The sequence below is a fragment of the Pleurodeles waltl genome, chromosome 2_2 (genome assembly GCF_031143425.1).
Source record: "Pleurodeles waltl isolate 20211129_DDA chromosome 2_2, aPleWal1.hap1.20221129, whole genome shotgun sequence".
Taxonomy (NCBI): Eukaryota; Metazoa; Chordata; class Amphibia; order Caudata; family Salamandridae; genus Pleurodeles; species Pleurodeles waltl.
Window position 1 is genome coordinate 170,962,633 of NC_090439.1, and position 19,270 is coordinate 170,981,902.

The window sequence follows — 19,270 nt, forward strand, 5'->3', positions numbered from 1 at the left end:
ATTGATCAGTTATCTCGTTCTACGGTGTCTCACCACTGGTTCAAAAGATTCGTCGGCCTAAAACAAGTCCTAATGTGTATAAATTAACATAGAGGGACGCGTTAACAGTTCCATCAGCCCGACGGCATCTTTGACAACACCCTCTACCAAAACTTGAAATTCAGACCTGCTGAATTTGTATTTTTTACTCAGGAACCATAGGACCCAATCCACAAAACAACAAAGGATGGTAAATTGTTCTCTCAGATTAAAATGAACTGACATGCAACCACATGTTTAACCCTCGATCTCTGTTTGCCAAATGTAACAAATGTAGTAAAGTGCTATAACCAAATAGAGGCCAAACAAAGACAAAGCTAATCACTTTTACTCTGGCAGTTCTAACTGACACGTTTTCTGAATGTTAAGTAATTTAGGGCCAGATGTACCAAAGGATTTGACCTATTCTGTGTCTATGGGAAAATGCTTTAGTACATATGGCCCTTAATGATGACATGGTGTTTCATCATGTGTGCTTTTGTCAATTTGTTTCCCTGGCTGCAAAAACTGAATTTGGTATGCAGCAAACTTGCACAATGTAAAATTGTTTTCTTGACCCCCTCCCTCCAAAATCTAGTGATTAAGTGATTTTTAAATGTCTGCAGTAGAATTCAGTAATGGTAATGGAATATTTGGGTATAATTTTACAAAACCGGATTTATAGTCCAACTTGTAATCAGGGTAACCAAATATTTCTCCCTGCACCTGCGGAGCCATGGGGCATTTTCGGTACCTGGTCAACCATGCCACACACGGCATTCCAGGAGAGAAAATGAGAGACCGACACCCCTCTCTAAACAGAGTGCAGTGAGTGGTAGATTGGCAGTCTTATGCCGGATAGACGGTAGGGGTTAAGGGTTTACTCTTGCAGCAGAGGATGTTCCACTGGTGTAGCCCAACACACCCTGTGACTTCTATAAAGAATGGAGGAACCACAAGTTTGGCAGGATGGGATCACTGTGAATTTACAGCAGTACTTCTGCCAAACACTAATCACCATTATATTTTCAATGGTTGTTGGAGGCAGCATTTTCACAATGGTTACATTTGCAGATTGTGTGCAGTGCTATGAACTCACAAGAGTAAATATAGGCGAAGAGGTATATGCAAGGAAATGTACTAGTTTCATAGATTTCAGGCTGTTCTCCTGTGATTGTTTGTGACTGCCCTTAAATAGTGGAAAATCTCATAAATACTTGGCAATTCAAACATTTATACTTTTTGTGAATCATGGCCTTAATTCTAAAATCACATGAACGCAGTACACAATGACATATTAAAAACGCTTTATATAGATATAAAGTAATGTGTTTGAAATGTAACACAGGAAAATCCACAGCAAACATGAAAAAAATATTTGAAAAGAATGTGTTTATATACTTTCAAGCAGCTTTCCAGAAATCCCTGAGGAAACGAGGTCTTTAGCAATAGCAGTGAAATTCTAGTGGAGAACTTTCACCCAACCCTTTGGGGATCTGTGTGCTCAAGTCTGATAAAAATGACATTACTGTGATAGTTTTAGGAAAACAGTAAGATCCAATGCTGTATTAAAATGTGATGAGCTCTTTCCAGAGAAATGTACTGCACTAAACTGGAGTCCTTAAGCCAGGAATTCATTTTGTTCGCCGTGCCATGAGGGTACAAAGTGCACCTCTAGCAATGAAGACCGATAAGGCAGGAGCTCATCTGGTTTTGCTTGTTTTCCTTAACTACTTCCCTGCCAAACAACGCAGATTCTACTGTTTTTTGGGAAGAGATAACAAATTATTGTACGTGGCTGGCCCCTTCTGTAATAAAACAAAGGCGGTGGAATTTAACCCTGAGAATTTTCGTTTGGTTAAGATTGACTCAAAAGCTTTCATTCATCACTTTTTCATGGCCTAAGAACAAATGCTAGTAATAAAAAATAACTACAGCCAACTTTCAAATATCTGCTGCAGAGGCCTACATACATATCTGTGTCATTGAGCACTTATCTAACTACACGATGCATACTGCTACATTTGGAGGAAAGGTGTAACATCATTATTTTACACTAGTTAAACAGGCCTTAAGCAGTTATGCTAAAATTGATACTAAATGCCGGAAATTCTTGCACTCAAACCAAGCACAGGTCGTGACCTAAGTTGCTTGACATCAGGCAAAATGGTTTAGATGTTCATTGAGGGGGCAGTTTTGGTTGGAGTCCCACTGCTGACAGATTTTGCTTCGGCCACAGATAGCAACTTATGCCATACTTTCACATGCGCTCAGTTTGGTCCTTGGGTTAGCCCTGACCCTTCTTTCCCATGTTTTTATTTGGATGAGTTATATCCTTCTACTGCTGAAGTAAGGGAACTGTTTAGAACCTTTTTTCCACAGTCTTTCTCAGACCCTGGATGGTTGGAAACCTTCACCTATCCAACATTCCCTGTTTTATTAATGTATTTTTTTTCGATTTTACGACGAGACACTTAACCACCACTGACCATCTTGGAATGGTTCTGCATCATGAGGAAAAAATCATTTCATGATACTCACCCTTGCCTGCTCAGCGGTGCACGTGACTGCTGACACATCAACGCCCATTATGGAATATCGTTTTTAAGACTTTGCATGATTTTAAAGCACACAGATATTTGGAAAGCTAATAACGTTGAACTTGCTTATTACAAGGGAGAACAATTGACTTTCCCAAGGTTTGTTTTTCTGACATTTGACTTTGTGATTGATAACATCAAAATTTAGAAACTGCACACCTGTGCCCTCTGTAAAATTCGTGAACCTGTGCTGCATGGCCTGCCAACTGTTTATGTGCCCTTAGCGTTCACCCCATATCTAGTCTCTAATTACATTCTGCATCTCAGTGCTGTACCTTTTCACTTGGTGATGGCTGGTTTTGCCTATCTGTTGGATGCGGCACATCATTTTTTTGTGACCTCGGTGATGCTGCTTCAGCTGCTGCTGCCGCTGCTGCCGCTGCTGCTGCTGCCTCTGCTGCCGCTTCTGCTGCTACTGCTGCCAGTGCAGGAGGTAGGTCATCTTCATCACTGTGATTACTGCAGAAAAACAGTTTTAATGATAAAAAACATTTAGCTGGATTCAAAAGGAAGAACTCTATTGTAAGGCATGATTGGGTGCAATTAGACTCTCAGATGTATATTAAACCATTATTTAAAATAAGAGAGACCGAGAACGAGGAACACATAGAGGAATATTAACAGCAACCTGGCAATAATTGTTTCATGAGTGATTGTTCTCCTTCACCACTAGGAGAGCTGAACAAGACTGAGGTTTGCAAACCAAAGACCACGATTGAGAGCTCTTGAATTCTTGTTGATCCCCCTCTTGGTTTTGTGGACCCCGCTCCAGGTTGGAAACACCTGTGGGGACATGAGAGGCCTAACAAGGGCCAACAGCATTTAAAGTGTTCACAGACCTAGATTAAGATTTTTAAACCCTGCAAAAAATACGAAGATAACAATAATAATAAAAAGACATAAACAATAGTATTAGTGATGAAATCATATAAATAATTAAAAATAATAAAAGTGGCCAACCCATGCTTGGCTGTCTGTTGTAGATTGTGCACAAGGCCTGGCAAGAAGCCGGGACCTGCAGCCAGTCCCTCCTGTGCAGCAGGGTTGGCCCCCATGCATGGGGGCTGGCCAACAACAGAGAGTTCACGGCACAGTCTGGCCATAGGCGAGGCCCAGTGGCCAAAACCCCCTACAGACCATGTGTAGCAGGGTTAGCAGTGGCGGCTGGTGTTCAAGGGGTAAGGGGCTGCGCCCCTAGCCTTTTCTGGCCTCTCTAGTGAAGCATACATTTAATTACATGATGAAAGTAAAAAATCTTCTGCACAACATTTTCGGAGTGAAAGTTGTGCACTTTGAAAAGCCCCACTGCATCTGCGTCAGTATGTGACTGAAAGCAGCACAGTAGGGCTGACAGGGCTTGCCCACGCAAAGCCCTTATGTTTTCTCCGAACGCAGTGACGTCCCTGGCTTATCTCCTCCTCAAACAGAAGCCCTTATTGTAAACAGCCTGGAGCGTTTTTTGTTCAGCCCAGGTTTCTGAAAACTTCATGTCACTCCGTATATTATTCTCCACCCATCCGATTTACTCAAATGGTGGGGTATGATCAGAAGGGTCTACGTACCAGAGGTCACATTTTATTAAAAGAATGTGGCATTGCGTGGCATTGCGCAAAGAAAATCCCCAGTCTATGGCAGAGAAATTGAATAAATACAATAAATAACTCCATCCAGGGCTCTCTGGGAGACAGAAGTGTGACCTGAAGACCTCAAGTCATAAATATGCCAAAGACAACCCTGCACACAAGTAAGTTGGAGCTCTATCTTTTTTACAGACAATAAGAAAAGAATCTGTTCTCTCAGCTCTCCTCTCCATTCACTGCCTCTGTAGGTGATTTCATCTCTCAAAGGCAGTAATGGTTCCAGTAATTTATCATGGCTAGTTATTGATTTATTTCTTCTGCAGACTAATGACGTGATATGTCATATTAAACATGTAATCTGCAGCTCAAATAAACGTGTACCTTTTATCACTGAAACTGCTGGATACTGGATGGGTGAGGCAATGTGTGTTTGTTTCAATGTGTTTGCAGGGCTTGACAGAGTGGCTGAGAAAATGTGGGTGTCTATGTATAAGCTGTGTGAATGGCAGTGGATGACAATGTGGATGAGTAAATGGGTAGGTGACCAAAGGCACTGGGTGAGTAGGTGAATGGAAATACGTGGGTAGTGAGGCTCTCTCACAAGGTGCAATTCTGTCTTGTATTTGTGCCCCACCACTGCTTTCAGTCACCAGCCACCACTGAGGGTTAGCTGCCTCTGGTGGGTTGTTGTTTGGTCAAACCGTGCTCCTTATGGCCAAAGCCATGTGTTCATGGAAGCTGGGTGTAGTCTATCAAAAACACTAGGAATTAACTACAATTGGAGTAAAGTTATGATTAGGACTGGTTATCACAGCTAAACATGTGCTTAAAAAACCTCTATGGGACACATTAGCAATTTGGTAGGGTATCACAAACTCGCCAACCTCATGCATTCCACTGCATTTTAACTAAGGTTTGTAGGTCCAAGGGTCTTTGCTTCTAGAATCTACACAATGGTGATGAATCTGCTGCTAAGTTGCAATTTATGTATCTTTCTGGGAGAAAGCTATAAACAAACATATTACAATGAACGGGTCGGAAGCTCTGATATTAGGCATACCTGGAAGTGTGTTCTGTGTGAAAAACAGGCAATCTATTGTGAGGCCTTTTTTAATTGCCACTAAGTGCCTGTGAAATTGCACCACATATATCCCACTGGTAGATAGGATTTGTAGAGGGGATGTGGTGGGAAGGGAGACATCCTCAATATATGATGAAAATGCACATGAATTTCACCTTTCATGGTAGAGTTAGTGAAGACTTTGATAGAAGGAATAATACTGCACAAGCCTTTGGATCACAGGAGTTCTATTGCTGGGTCTAAAGCGAACTGTTACAAGATACACAGGTCTGGCTGGCACCCAAAGTGATAATGTGCGGGAACAGTGAAACTTGCCACCGCCTTCCTGTTGATGAAAGATGAACAACTCCTGTTGAAACAATGGCATTATAGGCTTTGGACTATTCTAGTGCTGGAGCAATTTACCCACAATACCAATCACTTACTCTTTGAGGGGATTGTCCTTCAGGGCTTGATCCCAGGGTTAGGAGCATATAAAGGCACAAATTATTGTGTGGGAAACCTGCCCAAACTAATGCACTTATATTCGGAAAGGGTCACAATAGACTTCCTAAAACAATTTTTTTCCTAGATGATCAACGTGATGCAAGGTAATCTGACTATTGTTATTTACTGGTTTGTTTTAATGAGTAAGAGGGCTTTACACACCAACCATCGTCTACAAGATCTAGAGCAGCAACATTAATTCATGCTTGAGAACCTTTTTATGACCATGTTTGACTTTTGAATAATTTCCCAGGGAATTCACAAACAACGTTTAGACTACCGAGGTGGGACCTTATCAGGCAAGTCAGAGCTTGCATTTCACCTGGTACAACATTATGCTCAGTATTTAATCTCCGACAAGCTACCTCATAATGCCAATTACAGTTAGAGTTTAGCCTACCATGGGTTTACAGAGGACACATTTTTAAGGTTTTGCCACCAGGTCGGTAATGCTCATTTACGCCATGTCAAGGAAATATTTTAGAGCTTCATGGGGTCCCAGGGATGAATCTCATCTTGTGCACTGGCTATTTGCAGATGATTCTTGCAGATTTTAGGGCCAGATAGATTTGGGAAAGTAGTGGGCCTATAAGTGCATTTATGCATGTTTTCAAATATTTGGGGCCATATCAAGGTGGGTTTTTCTAGAGCAGCGCAGAGATGAGCACCTGTTTAAAAGTGAATTCATTTAACCCAATATTTCTCTGAGATGATGCATTATTCTAAAACAGTACAGGTCAGAAACAGGTGCAGCTCATAGGATGGAAAAGGGGGGGGAGGTTGAGGAGACTAAAAAAAACAATTAAAAAAATAAAACTTACCTTTTTCCCGCACCGCTCCATCCACTCTGCTCTGCTCCGTCACTGCAGGAAAAGGCTCCGAACCTGCCCTGCGGCCAATACCGATGCTGCTCAAAGCAGCTTTAGGACTGTCTGGGAGCACCCAGCCAGGGTGCTCTCAGGCAGACTGTGGGCCTGTGCGTGCTCTCTCCTGCCCGGCAACACAGTGCCGGGCTGGATATACACAGTACGCATATGGTTGGCCACCCAAGACAGGTGGCCAAATATACGTGTGCACTCACTCCCTCTCAGTCCCCGTCACACCCATAAACTGAGTTTATTATGTTTTTACTATAAAGGTTCTGCAGCTCCTGCTGCTGGCGGATGGGGGGGGGACACTCCTCGGCCCTAACAGAGGAGCCACCTCAGTTCAGAAACAGTGTGCAAGATTATCCTCTCCCTGATTCTGAACTTTGCTGTATAAAATAATCCACTAATTAGGAGAAATTTTAGGTTAAATAAATTGACTTTACACATTGGAGGTGTATAAACAGACCCTCTGTGCTGAGACTGCAGAGCCCATCATGTTACAATCCTGAATTTAACAGTACACTGTTTCGGATTCTTCTTCATTTGTATTATGCAATCTGTAAATTGGGTTGGTCAGCATCTTGCAAAAGGAACAGAAAATGTCCTGAATATATAACAATTATATCCAATGCTCAGATTCTCCCACCCTCCAGCTAGAGCTTCGTTACATTGGGTAAGTGCAGAACACAACTAGATGCTAAGCATTTATTAGTAACTTAGAAGCAAATCTCCTTAACTGTTTCTGAGCTGTACTATCTGAAAATAAAGTACTATCTCCACCATGTTTTTAAGGGGGAGCAAGGAAGACCCCCACTTGTGGATGCGGCGTGTGACTGTACAAGCCTGCTGGAGGTTGTCTGTGAGGTTGCTGGGACCTTGATGCCACTCTCCCAATAAAGGCGTAACACAGGGCCATGCAGCCCCTGTGATGCAGAGGGGGGGATCCACACTGAACCACCCAAGGGGGGGCCCTGGGCTTTACAGTCAAAGGGGACTCACTCAGGCCCCTCTGCATATGCAAAAGAACGGCTTGTGGAAACCCGCTTTCCACTGAGCTGTAAGTCGGAAAAAAAAACCTGCACCATTTCTTCTTTAATTTGTTAACTGTGTGGCCTCTCCAAAGGGGTCCCCCTTCCCAGGAACCTTGGAGCCAAAGCAGGATTCAAGCTGCTATTTTAAACCCGTGGACACTGGCAGGCAGATGCCCCAGCTCCTAGGGGAAGGCTGGGTACTTGTGGGAGGTGAGTTTAGACCCAATAGCTTTCTGCCCCATTATACATGGAGAGTGCACTGCATACGCCTATTGCAGCTTTCACTTCTTTTCTTCATTTGAATGTGATGGGCCCCTGACCTAAGGCCTACATACAAACAGGGAAACCAGAGGTGCATAGAAGGTCTCTGTGTTGTCAATCCGGGCTCATTGAGAGAGGCTGGCAGTCTCATCTAGCACAGTGCCAGTACGAGCACATACCCCTGGCTCCTCACCACCAAGCTATGGCAATTCCTGTAAGATATAAGTTGTTTTTTCTCTCTAATTGAAAATAGTCTACAATAATTTCACAGAGGATAGTCCTTGCCAACACACTGAAGTTAATTACTCACATCATTACTGTAAATGTTCTTTAAAAAATATCTATTAGGTCCTCTGGATAGCCCAGAAACCTACCAAGAACAGCTCAAAAAGAAGCACTGTTAAACAATTGCAATGCATAATATACACTAAAGGTTCTAAAAGTAACAGTAGTGAATGTGCACATATAATGGAGCACGAATTTATATGGGTTACCTGTTCGGTCCAGTTAGGTTAGCAATGACGGGTCAGCAAGGTTTAGGGGCATATTTATACTCCGTTTGCGCCGATTGTGCGTCAAAAATTTTGACGCACAATCAGCGCAAACGTTGCCCCGTATTTAAACTTTGACGCCCGAGCCCGCGGACGACAAAATTCCACTGTGTGCGTCATTTTTTGGATGCGGAAACCCGCCCTACATTAATGATATGCAGGGTAGGCGTTCCCGTCCCAAAAATGACGCAAACGGCCGTGCGTCGTATTTATGCTTTCGGGCAAAAATGACGCACGGCCGGGAGGCGGAGCCAGAAAATGACGCACAGTCCGGTTTGCGTCAAAATTTAACGCCTGGGTCAGGGCAGGCGTTAAAATGGGGCAAACACACCTGGATTTAATCAGAATAAACAGCAGAGCAGCAGAGCAGCAAAAGGGAGACATGGAGGTGATTCTTATCCAGCGTGCACGCAGACGCAGAGCCCAGCAGCAACAACAGCAGCTACAACAACACCAGCAGGGACCCCAAAGGCAGTGAAGAAGGCAGGAGAAGATATTCCGCCCAAGAACAACCCTTCAGGGCCTCAGGGAACATGACATCATACAGAGGTACCGGTTGAACTGGCAGGCCATTCAGCAGCTGCTGAGAAACATTGAACAACAGTTGGCCCCCACTTTGGTGACACCCCACACCATACCAACAGAAACAAAGCTGCTTGCCGTACTTCACATGCTGGCAAGTGGCTCATTTCAAACAACTGGTGCCCTGGTTGACGGAATATCACAACCATCATTCTCCGCATTTCTGCCCAAAGTACTGGATGCCATAATTCGCCTGACACCCCGCCACATCTGCTTCCCTAACACACTGCAGAAGCAGCAGGAAACTAAACAGGGGTTCTACGCAATCAGTGGCTCCCCACACGTCCTTGGTGCAATCGACTGCACACATGTACGCCTTGTGCCACCTGCTGCAACTGAACACCTTTACCGCAACAGGAAGCACACACATTCAATCAACGTGCAGGCCATAGTCAATCACCAGGGATTGATCACCAACATCATGGCTAAATATCCTGGGAGTGTCCATGACTCATTCACCTTCCGTCACTGCACCATCAACCAACACTTCCAGGATGGACGGTATGGCAATGGACTACTTGTTGGTAAGTACAGTAACCTACTTATATACACACTGCACAGCAACCCTCTAGGACACACAACACATACACCACAACAGCAACATCTAGACAGGAACACACTGAGGTCCTGACATCACTAGCCATGTTTCTTAAGTCACCATTGAACCTGTCACACATCGGAATTTACTGTACAGCCTAATGTGAAGACATTAATGAGTGTGGTAGCCAAAATGTCACCTTGCAAATTGTAAGTGTCACATTGACCTTTACATTAATACACTGCCTAAGTCTAAAGGTATGGGATGTCCAGGGTACTTTCATATGAACGTGCTAACAACACCTATAAATTAAACTCTACATTGAACTATCTACTCACCCCAAGCGAAGACACAAGGACACCTGTATCACAAGTCACAATGCTAGGGAGGGCACACTGCACTGGAAATCACAAAACATACTGATGACAAACTATTAGCAGACAAACACGTGCTCAGCCAAGGAAACAACACAATGCAGATGGTATAGCCTGCAAGTATAGGATGTCACATTAGTACACAAAAGAGTCACAGACAACACAAGACAACTAGTGCTATTGAAGGTCTTTTCAATAGTGCCAGCTACATCAACATGATCCCATTCTTTTTCTCTTTCAGCTGATCAGGGGTATGGCATCCAGCCATGGCTAATGACACCATTTGGCAACCCGAGTACTGCTGCAGAGCGGGCATACAACGACGCCCATAAGAGGACACCCAGCATTGTCGAGCGGACCTTTGGCATCCTCAAGTTAAGATTCCGCTGCCTCGACATCACTGGTGGTAGCCTACTATATTCCCCTGAGATGGTCTGTAGGATCATCCTCACATGTGCAATATTGCACAACATTTGTGTCAAAAGGAACATTCCCCTCCTCGAACCTGACCCATACATGCCTGAAGGCAAGGAAGAGGAGGATGCTGCCCTGCAACAGGAGGGGGAACAACCAAACACGGCTGCTGGAGTGCGTAGGCGCCAACACATTGTGAACAATTTCTTTTCATAATTATCACCATCACCACTTAATGAACTATTGTAAATAAACACTGATAACAAACACCACATCATGGTCTGGCCTATTCATTTCTGCACACCTTTAGCTCTAAATATCAGAAGAAGAATGTTGTCTCATGGAGCAATAATGATATAACAATCAGGACACAGAAAAACACACTGCAAATGTAATGCCTATCATACAACGGTCACATACACACACAATATACATGACTGACATCCTGTACAGTTCACCTTTGAAGGGCAATAGATGAGGACAACACCTATTACACACATACATGTTGGATACATGATTCATCGCAGCAGATGTCACACAACTAAAACACCATCACTCAACTAGGGGAAAACAGGCCTCATACATCAGGCAGTTGACATGCTTTTGCTTCAGGAACAGGAATGTATTACCAGACTCTTGGCAGCAGTAATTCCAACTACTTACAATCTTTGCAATGATTATCTGTCACTAGAGTTACACATAAGCAGAACATACACACCACAAGTGCCACACATATGACAAGCATCCAGCACATCACATCCCATCTACATGTCAGCCCTTTTCTAAAAACCTTACACACCCATGCGGCTGGTCACACCCCACCTGTCTGAAGAGGTCCCTGGAATGCTGATATGTGTACCCTGAGATTCCCTCATCTACACACACACACTCACAAGAGTCATCCAGTGTGCCACACCCTTTCCTATGCCTACCATTGTCATAGTACCATCTCACTCATGGAACTCAGCTCATATAATACACTGGCTTGGAGTTTTGAAGGCCTGGTATCACCTGTAGATTGATTCTCGTGTGAAAGGTACTGTAGGCCATTTGAAAGCAAATCTCATCCGACAAGACTTGTGAGACACTGATGGAGGCCACACCAGTGATCCCCTCCATGCACACCACCCAAATTTACATGCACCGTCCCTGCTGATGCCTCCTACAGCATAGATGTAGACATTTGGGCAATCACACCATTAAGCATTGCTACTAATGTTGCCGTGTAACACTTTATCAGGGTTCATGTGTCAGCCTTCAAAATAACACAGGACATACACAGTCTGACATGTCAACTGTCTACTCCTCCCTCTGACTAGTCCTAGTCAGACCACTGATCATGTAATTTGTGAAAGATCTGGCTCCTGATTGACCCAGCATCCTGTCAGCCTGACTGGCACCTGTCCGTGGGTCACCCTAAAGATACCTGGTGGCCACCTATGGACCACACTTGCTGTCCAAAACCTCTCGTGCCTCAGAGGCTAATTTGTCATTTGCCTCATCAATGTATACTCAAATACATTGTATTGCATCATCTGACTGTTATTTGTATCGTATTTTTGACAGTGCCCTTGAATAGCTAAATCATGGCCCTTCCATTGTCTGGGTCTCATGAATGCCTAAACTACAAAGTGTGACAGTGTACCTGGCCCATAGCGTTTGATGGTGTACGTGGCCTCCAGCAGAACCAGCAACCTCAGATAATGTCCAAGAAAAGTCAACACATATGAGGACCCTGACAGTTCACACGCTGATTAACATTGTTCAAATAATAGAGATGAGTTGTGTGTGCTGAATACCAGCCATTTACTTCTGCACAGAGGCTATGATGTTTCCTGATGCATTTCCATCCACAGAGGCCAACTTCAGTACAATTGTTGCAATTACACATGCCGGATCCAGACACCTGAGACATTCTCTCACTCAGCACACCACGGTTTCCCAGTTGAAAGTCTCATTACACGTCTTCAGTGACAGGGTGGGACCATCCACGTGTAGGTTACCATGTCCTTAATGACTTTTGTCACATTTAGCTACAAACGATACTCATTAGATACACGTTTAGCTGCCAATAACTCATGATGAGACGTGGACGTTACAGTGACAACATACACCTTAACAGTTGATACTGGATCAACATTGGACCACACACATGTACATGTACCATCCAATCAACAAAATGGTTGAAAGCAGTCTATCACAGTGGTGTCCCAGTTGTAACCTAGCAGGAAGAATGAAACATGCCACTAAACCAGGTAATGCATAAAGGGCCACATACATCAATAACCTATTTGCTAACATGACATAAGGAACGTTGAGATTTTGCTATTAAATCAATGCTAAATGGTATGTCAGAATTCTCCAAAGAATCAATAGGGCAAACGTCAAATGGGCTAATGGGATTACAGATTAGCAAACAGAGAATCATACTCAATTTGCTTCCATGGGCCTGCTGCCAATGGTTTAGCATTACTGAATTTGGGAAAACCTTGGATAAAGTTGCAAGTCAGGAACAGCAAACCCCAGGGTGCTGGGGGCCTAAGTCCCCCTCTGCTGCACCACAAATATAATTTTTTTAGGCACATGTGTAGCACACACATGCATAAGGCGCATGTGTGCACTACATGTCAATAGTGAAACACATTTTAGATACATTGACTCATAATTAGGACATGCTTACCCCCAAAAAAGCTTTAGGCGACAATTGCATTACCTAATTGGCCTTTATGCAATTTGGAATAGCTTGATACATGTGCTCACAATTTTGCTAAGGAATACATCCTGGTATCTCTTCCATATTTAGAAATTTACAATCAGCAATTACCTACATATGTGCACAATTATGAGTAATATCCATTCTGGTCAATCATTACTATTGCACTGTGAATACCTTCTACACATCCTATAAGGGACATTTGCTATAGCTAACCCCAAAGTTTATCACTTAGCACCATTTGGGCATGCAAAATTCCATTACTCATTTGGACAAAGGAAATACATATTTGTCATAATGCGTCATATTTTCACGCATACAGCTTGTGCGTCATAATTTTTGACGCACAGGAGTGCAAATATTGCAGAGTCAAAAATTTATTTCATAAATAGATATCATATTTGGCTGCGGCTTAATTTTCACCTCTAGAACTGTAAATTATGCCGCAAACAAATAGTAATTAGCAAATATGAAAAAAAATGTGACTCCTGTGCGTCAAAAAATATGACGCACAACCTGTATGCGTGAAAATATGACGCATAATGTAAAAAATCGGCGGCCATTTTATGCAGGATGTGATGTAATAGGATATCCTGTTTACAGATTCTGTACAGTGGGTGCACTTTCACTTTGCAGTCTCTGATTATTCTAGAATGTGTGGCTGTGTGCAAAGTGTTGTCCTGTGTATTAGTGCTTTTGTGTCCAGTGTGCCATCTTACTTGTTGTTTTGTCATCAATATATTGTTGTAGTATACTGTCTGAGTCTGTGTTGTATAAATTTGGCCAATCCAGTGTTATATATATTGTCTGTGGGAGTCTGTTGTGGGTACTGTGATATAGGGGATAGTTGGGCTCTTCTATTTGTTAAGTTTTCTTTGTATTTCCTCACTCTAACTTTCCCCATTTCCCCCTTTTATTTTTTTCTACTACTTTTTCACCATTTTCAGTGCTTAAATGTCCGGTAGGCCACGGCTTTCCAGGATGGGTGAGGAGGAATTGGGGGGGTTTATATGGCTTGTTTGCCATTTCCTCCCACTTATGCTGGAGGCTGGGGGTAGGGTGATACAGGGGGATCACACGGAGGCCCGAAAAGTCCGGTGGGGGAAGGTGCGCCATCACTTGGTGCGTCTGTATGTGAGCCAAAGGAATGACCATCAATTGAAGCACCGCTGGGCTGACCTGATCTCCAGGGAGCAAGATCTGCTGGACCACCTGGGAATCAGGATTGGTGGCCATGTTGGTGAGTACAGATCATGTAAATGTGCACAATTTAAAGCTGTGTAGTGACATGTGATGATTGTTACCCAATCTGCCAGATAAGTAGCTGACTGTGTGTAATGCTATGGAAACATACAGGGTAATTGATGCACTATATGAAGGATGACAAATGCTAGCAGTCAGGCATCTCAGGTTTTCCACACATACAGGTTGCTTGTAGTAGAATGTAATGTAGTGCCGCCTTTGTGTCAGACAAGCGACACATTAATGACGCAATCAGGACTCTACAGGTCACAATTGCCAGTGAAGTATGGATGTAGTAACATCATACCTACATATGGTGACGCTATAGCTAGACTGACATTTGAAACCCTACATGATGCTGAAAATGAGTGCTGCCTTCATGTCAATTGAAGTTAGCAATGTGGCCCACACATATGTCACATGTGTGTCTGGTTAGTGTGTAGGGATAAATGTGCTCCTTCACATTTTATTGATACATGCCAGATCTGAGCATGAACCATATTTGTAAAGGACTCAGGTGCCCTCAGCTAACATATTAGACAGGTATTTATTGTCACTTGTGCCAAAATCAGAATAGGGATGGCAGTCCAATAGTATGGACTAGGGTACAAACATCTATGTTTGGTGCCAATCACCATTGTTTGGACACATCAATTTATGAAACTGTAACAACATGAGGTATTGCCAAAGTACCTGGCCCTCTGTACCATGTACCTATCTGTCACAAATGTGTCATGACCACATAGGCTGTTTGACAGGTCATGCAGTCCTCAAGTAACCAGCTTTTGGATGTCTCTCTTGGATGCACATGATGAGATGAATACACACCTATATTGTTGCTGCATACTAATGGAGGTGCATGTTTGCCACCACATGACAGTCCGGGCCACTGCATGTGTGTAGAAGTGTGTGTATCTGTAGCAGGAGACCCATCCTATGTAAATGTTGCACATGAATTATTCCATGCAGTATGAGCATGTGTGAAAGTGTTTCATTACTCATGTCATATTATCACATTGTGTTTGTATTTGAAATTGTTTGTTGGTGCACGGATTCTGAGTATATTCTTCCTTCCATGCTTTACAGGTGGACCTGCACCGTACACAGTGGGAGAGGTGGCTCGTTTTGAGGACCCCGACACCTGCAGTGAGTGTTGCATGTGTGGTATGTTTTGTGTTTGCTGGTGTGATGGACTACTGTGTGTTGAACACATTGCAAGGTTTGATGCGCTGCCCAATCATTAGTCTTGTTCCATTAGTGGGATTTCAGTTATCACTTCATTTTGAGTTGACTTATGCTTATCCATTTGTCTGATCTTGGGTCTGTAGGCCATTCCTGTAGGGCCCGCTATGGGAAATGGGGTGAGTCATGTGGAATACACTAGTTAATTTAAGAGTTGCACTGGGACTCGTCTCGGACTGAGTCTGCATGTCAGACTGACATTCTCCCAGATAGCTTCTGCAAATGGCTTGTCTGAAATCTGCTGCTTCCCTAGTAACCGATGTACTGAGTACACTGTACGTTGGATCTTCCGGGAGCATGTACTTCCACAAATTGTACTAGAAGTGTGTGGGACTAGAGTGCAACGGCCTAGGTGTGCATGCTATTCATGATCATGGGTGTTCTTGCTACTCTGTGTCTGTAGAAAAATATGCCTCACTGGAAGTATGTGATGTTGGCCTAAGTCAGTACATTTTGACATATGTGGACCTTGGATAGGACAAGGTTTAGCTGACTCCAATTTGTTGATAGCCCTTACTGGTGGTGTGTGTGTGGAGGCAAAAACATGTTGAACTTTCTATACACTCCTGGGTGTGCATCTATTTTGAGATTGTTTGTTGTTCTTCCCACCCCCCTTAAAGACAGGCATGGGTTTGTGAATAGGGTACCTAGGACTGAAGCAACCAGTATGTTACACATACTAGTGATTATATGAAATATGTTTTTGGACCTAGTGTACACACTCAGTTATGGCACATGAGTTCTATACGAGCAAATCCCATTACAAATTGCTCTATACTACCAATTACGGAGTTGTCAGGCGAGGAGAGCTCCAGACTACAAGAACTATGATCAAATCTGCTCAACGTTAGGTTCGTTTTTACAATTTGGCTTCCGTGGTGAAGCTGTGGCGTAGAGAGCTTGTGTGAGTATTTCTGTGATGATTGTTCTGTTTCAGGCCCCTTTACATTTTGAAGGATTGTAGGTTCTACTTTTAGATGAGGTAAAGGGAATATCAGTGGAGAGCTCCCAGAATGTAGTGGTCCCATTAGGGCTTCCGAATGAGGTGATTCATTACTTTTTCTTTTTCTTTTTCTTTGTCTTTGTTCTTCCGAGAAACTGCCCCATTCTGGGGAACTAATTGACCCCACTTCACTACCCACAAAGGAGTCGTTCGTTCCACAGGGTAGTCGTGATGGTCGGGCAGATCGCTGCTGGGATGGACAGGAATCCTGATGCCCGGTCTCTAAGAGCTCCAGCTCGCCCTCCACATTATTGTCACCTTTTTCCCCTGATGGCTGTGATGGGAGGTCGCTAGCTTTAGAGCTTTGCATCTGCAGCCAATCAGTATTTAGATTTATATGATTGTAATAGTTGGTAATAGTATTTATCTTTGATTTAATTTCCCTTGCTCCCCTGGTCCCACCTGGGCCCAGGTGCGTTGGTATATACTGTTGTCTCCTATGCGGAGGACTTGCAGGGCCCCCCGCCATTTCACCTGCATTCAGTGATACATGCCCCATGTCGTCAGAGTCAGTATGGACTAGCAGCATAGACAGCATAGACCCTGGTGCCGCTTCGGGTGTCCCACCCGGTTCTTCTCCTGGTTTGCTTTCATCGTTGGGAATCCCATTATGGGCTTCCTCTGCTGCTGCGACCACTCCTTGGTTTATAAATTCCCCTCGGGATGACTTAGTGGCTCTAGGGTCCAGGTCTTGGTCTGACCCCAGATCTTGTAAGCTGTTGGGTTCCTGCTCTGGTCTTTGGGGTTTCACTGGATTACCGAGTGCCTCGTTGGCCTCTCTGGCTTTCTTTGTTTTCCCTCTTGTTCCAACCATTTTTTTTTTAATCTTACTGTTTGAAAAGATCAGGATCAGCAACTTCAACAATTTCCGGGATCTGTAGGATCTGAAGGATGTTTCTCTAGAATGTATAGAGCTTGGCTTTGCTTGCCTTGCTGTGTGGTGACGCACAATGTATGCACAATATGCACAATACGCTGTACAAAAAAGCGCGATGTTCGAATGATATCTGTCCCTCTAGCGCAGTTTAATGTGTCGATTAATGGCCTCCTCTGGTTCTCTGGTTCTCTGGTTCTCTCTATCTGGCCCCTTCAGATCCTCTCTGTCTCTGTTGTGAAGGCTACTTACGCTTACTTGCGTTACTTATGCGTTGCTTATGCATTGCTTATGCATTACTTGATGCGCTACTTTGTGTGGCCCACTCTTGATCTGCTCACGGCCAGGCCTGGCCACAGGCCACAGGCCCCAGGAGCCACTTAGGTCACTTATGTCACTTATGTCACTTAAGTCACTTAAGTCACTTAGGTCGGGGTAATATCCTTAGGTTGGGTCAGGTCAGAGAAAAACTAAATATGGCTAGGTGCCGCTGTGGTGGCTGAAAAACAGCGGATACCCTCCTTGGCTCACCTCCTTGGCTCACCTAGTCCATGTGATGGCAGGGCAGGGCAGCAACTCCAAGCTCCTCTGGTACCCCTCTAGTACTCCTCTCGTGCTCTGGGACTCCGGTACTCCTCTGGTGCTCCTTCTGGCTTTACTTAGTGCCCAGACCACGCCGTAGTCCGCACTGTAACAGCGAACCGGCGCCCCCAGAGGCGCTGATGAGAAAACAGGCAGCAGCCCTGGTCACACCCGCCTGCTCGCGGAAGCTGCTCCCCCCCTGCCAGCAGCTTCTGCCCCGGACCGTGCACCTCGGAGCGGCGGCAGCTCACAGAAGCAGCTCACTCGGCTTCCCGGCTTCCCGCGGCTGTTCTCCTGCTGACACCGACTTTTCCGCGGCTGTTCTCCTGCTAGCACGGGCAGCGGCTAGCAGCGGCAGCCCCCAGACCGTGTGCCACGCGCCGGACGCCGCGCACCTCGCGCTCGCACTCGCACTCGCACTCGCGGTGAGCAAACCGCGACGCGAGCCACCCGGCACCAGCGTCGTGCGTCTGAGCTCCTCTCTCGTCTCTCGTCTCTCCAACCACAGGTTTTGCTGCAGATCTTGAGGTTTGTGATTGTTATCACATACACTGACATATGTAGTCCAGGCAATAGGCGGAGGAGGTGCAGCATGATTGTTAGCTGCAACTGTAAGTACTTTGATGACAAGTTATTGGCAGTTTTTACCCATCATGTAGATTGTTGTATATGCTATGTGTGAGATTACCTCTGTATGCAGGCTTCCCATGTACTTCCTCTGAGACTTTCAATGATCTATATGGTGATATGAGCTGTTACAAGTACAGTAAATGTATTGTCAGATTGACCACTTGTGCTATTCCACACAATGCAGTTCCTATGGTAAATAGTTGCCCTTTGGCTTCACAGCTGCAAACATGAGTGCCGCACAGAGGTATGAATTTGACAGGCGGGCCATGAGGTACCGACACATCCTGCAGGTGCAGTCGGGGTTCCGACGGATGGCCCGTAAATACCAGTCGGATCGGGCCTCCGGAGCATGGTGGGCTTCACCACAGGGTGGCCCAACGTTGCCCACTACAGCCACCACAACCACTGGTTCTCCCCAAGTGGCCCCAGCCACAGCGGGGACAGTTGTCCCTGCCTCTGCAGCACAACCAGGACCCAGCATTATGACAGCTGCAGGACAGTCCAGTGGGCTAGGCTCAACACCCACACAGAGCACCTCTGCCAGGACCCAAACAGCAGCAGCACCTCCAATTGACCCTGCGGCATTCCAGGCTTTGGAA

General features: G+C 44.6%; 1 protein-coding gene across 1 annotated transcript in view; it reads right to left on the minus strand.

The window, feature by feature from the left end:
• Positions 1–19,270, minus strand: part of LOC138281289 (band 4.1-like protein 4B) — a 908,094-nt gene that overhangs the window by 262,428 nt on the left and 626,396 nt on the right. The window contains exon 5 of the mRNA XM_069219594.1: positions 2,894–3,077. Within this exon, the coding sequence (XP_069075695.1) occupies positions 2,894–3,077 (184 nt within the window). The remainder of the gene's footprint in view (positions 1–2,893; positions 3,078–19,270) is intronic.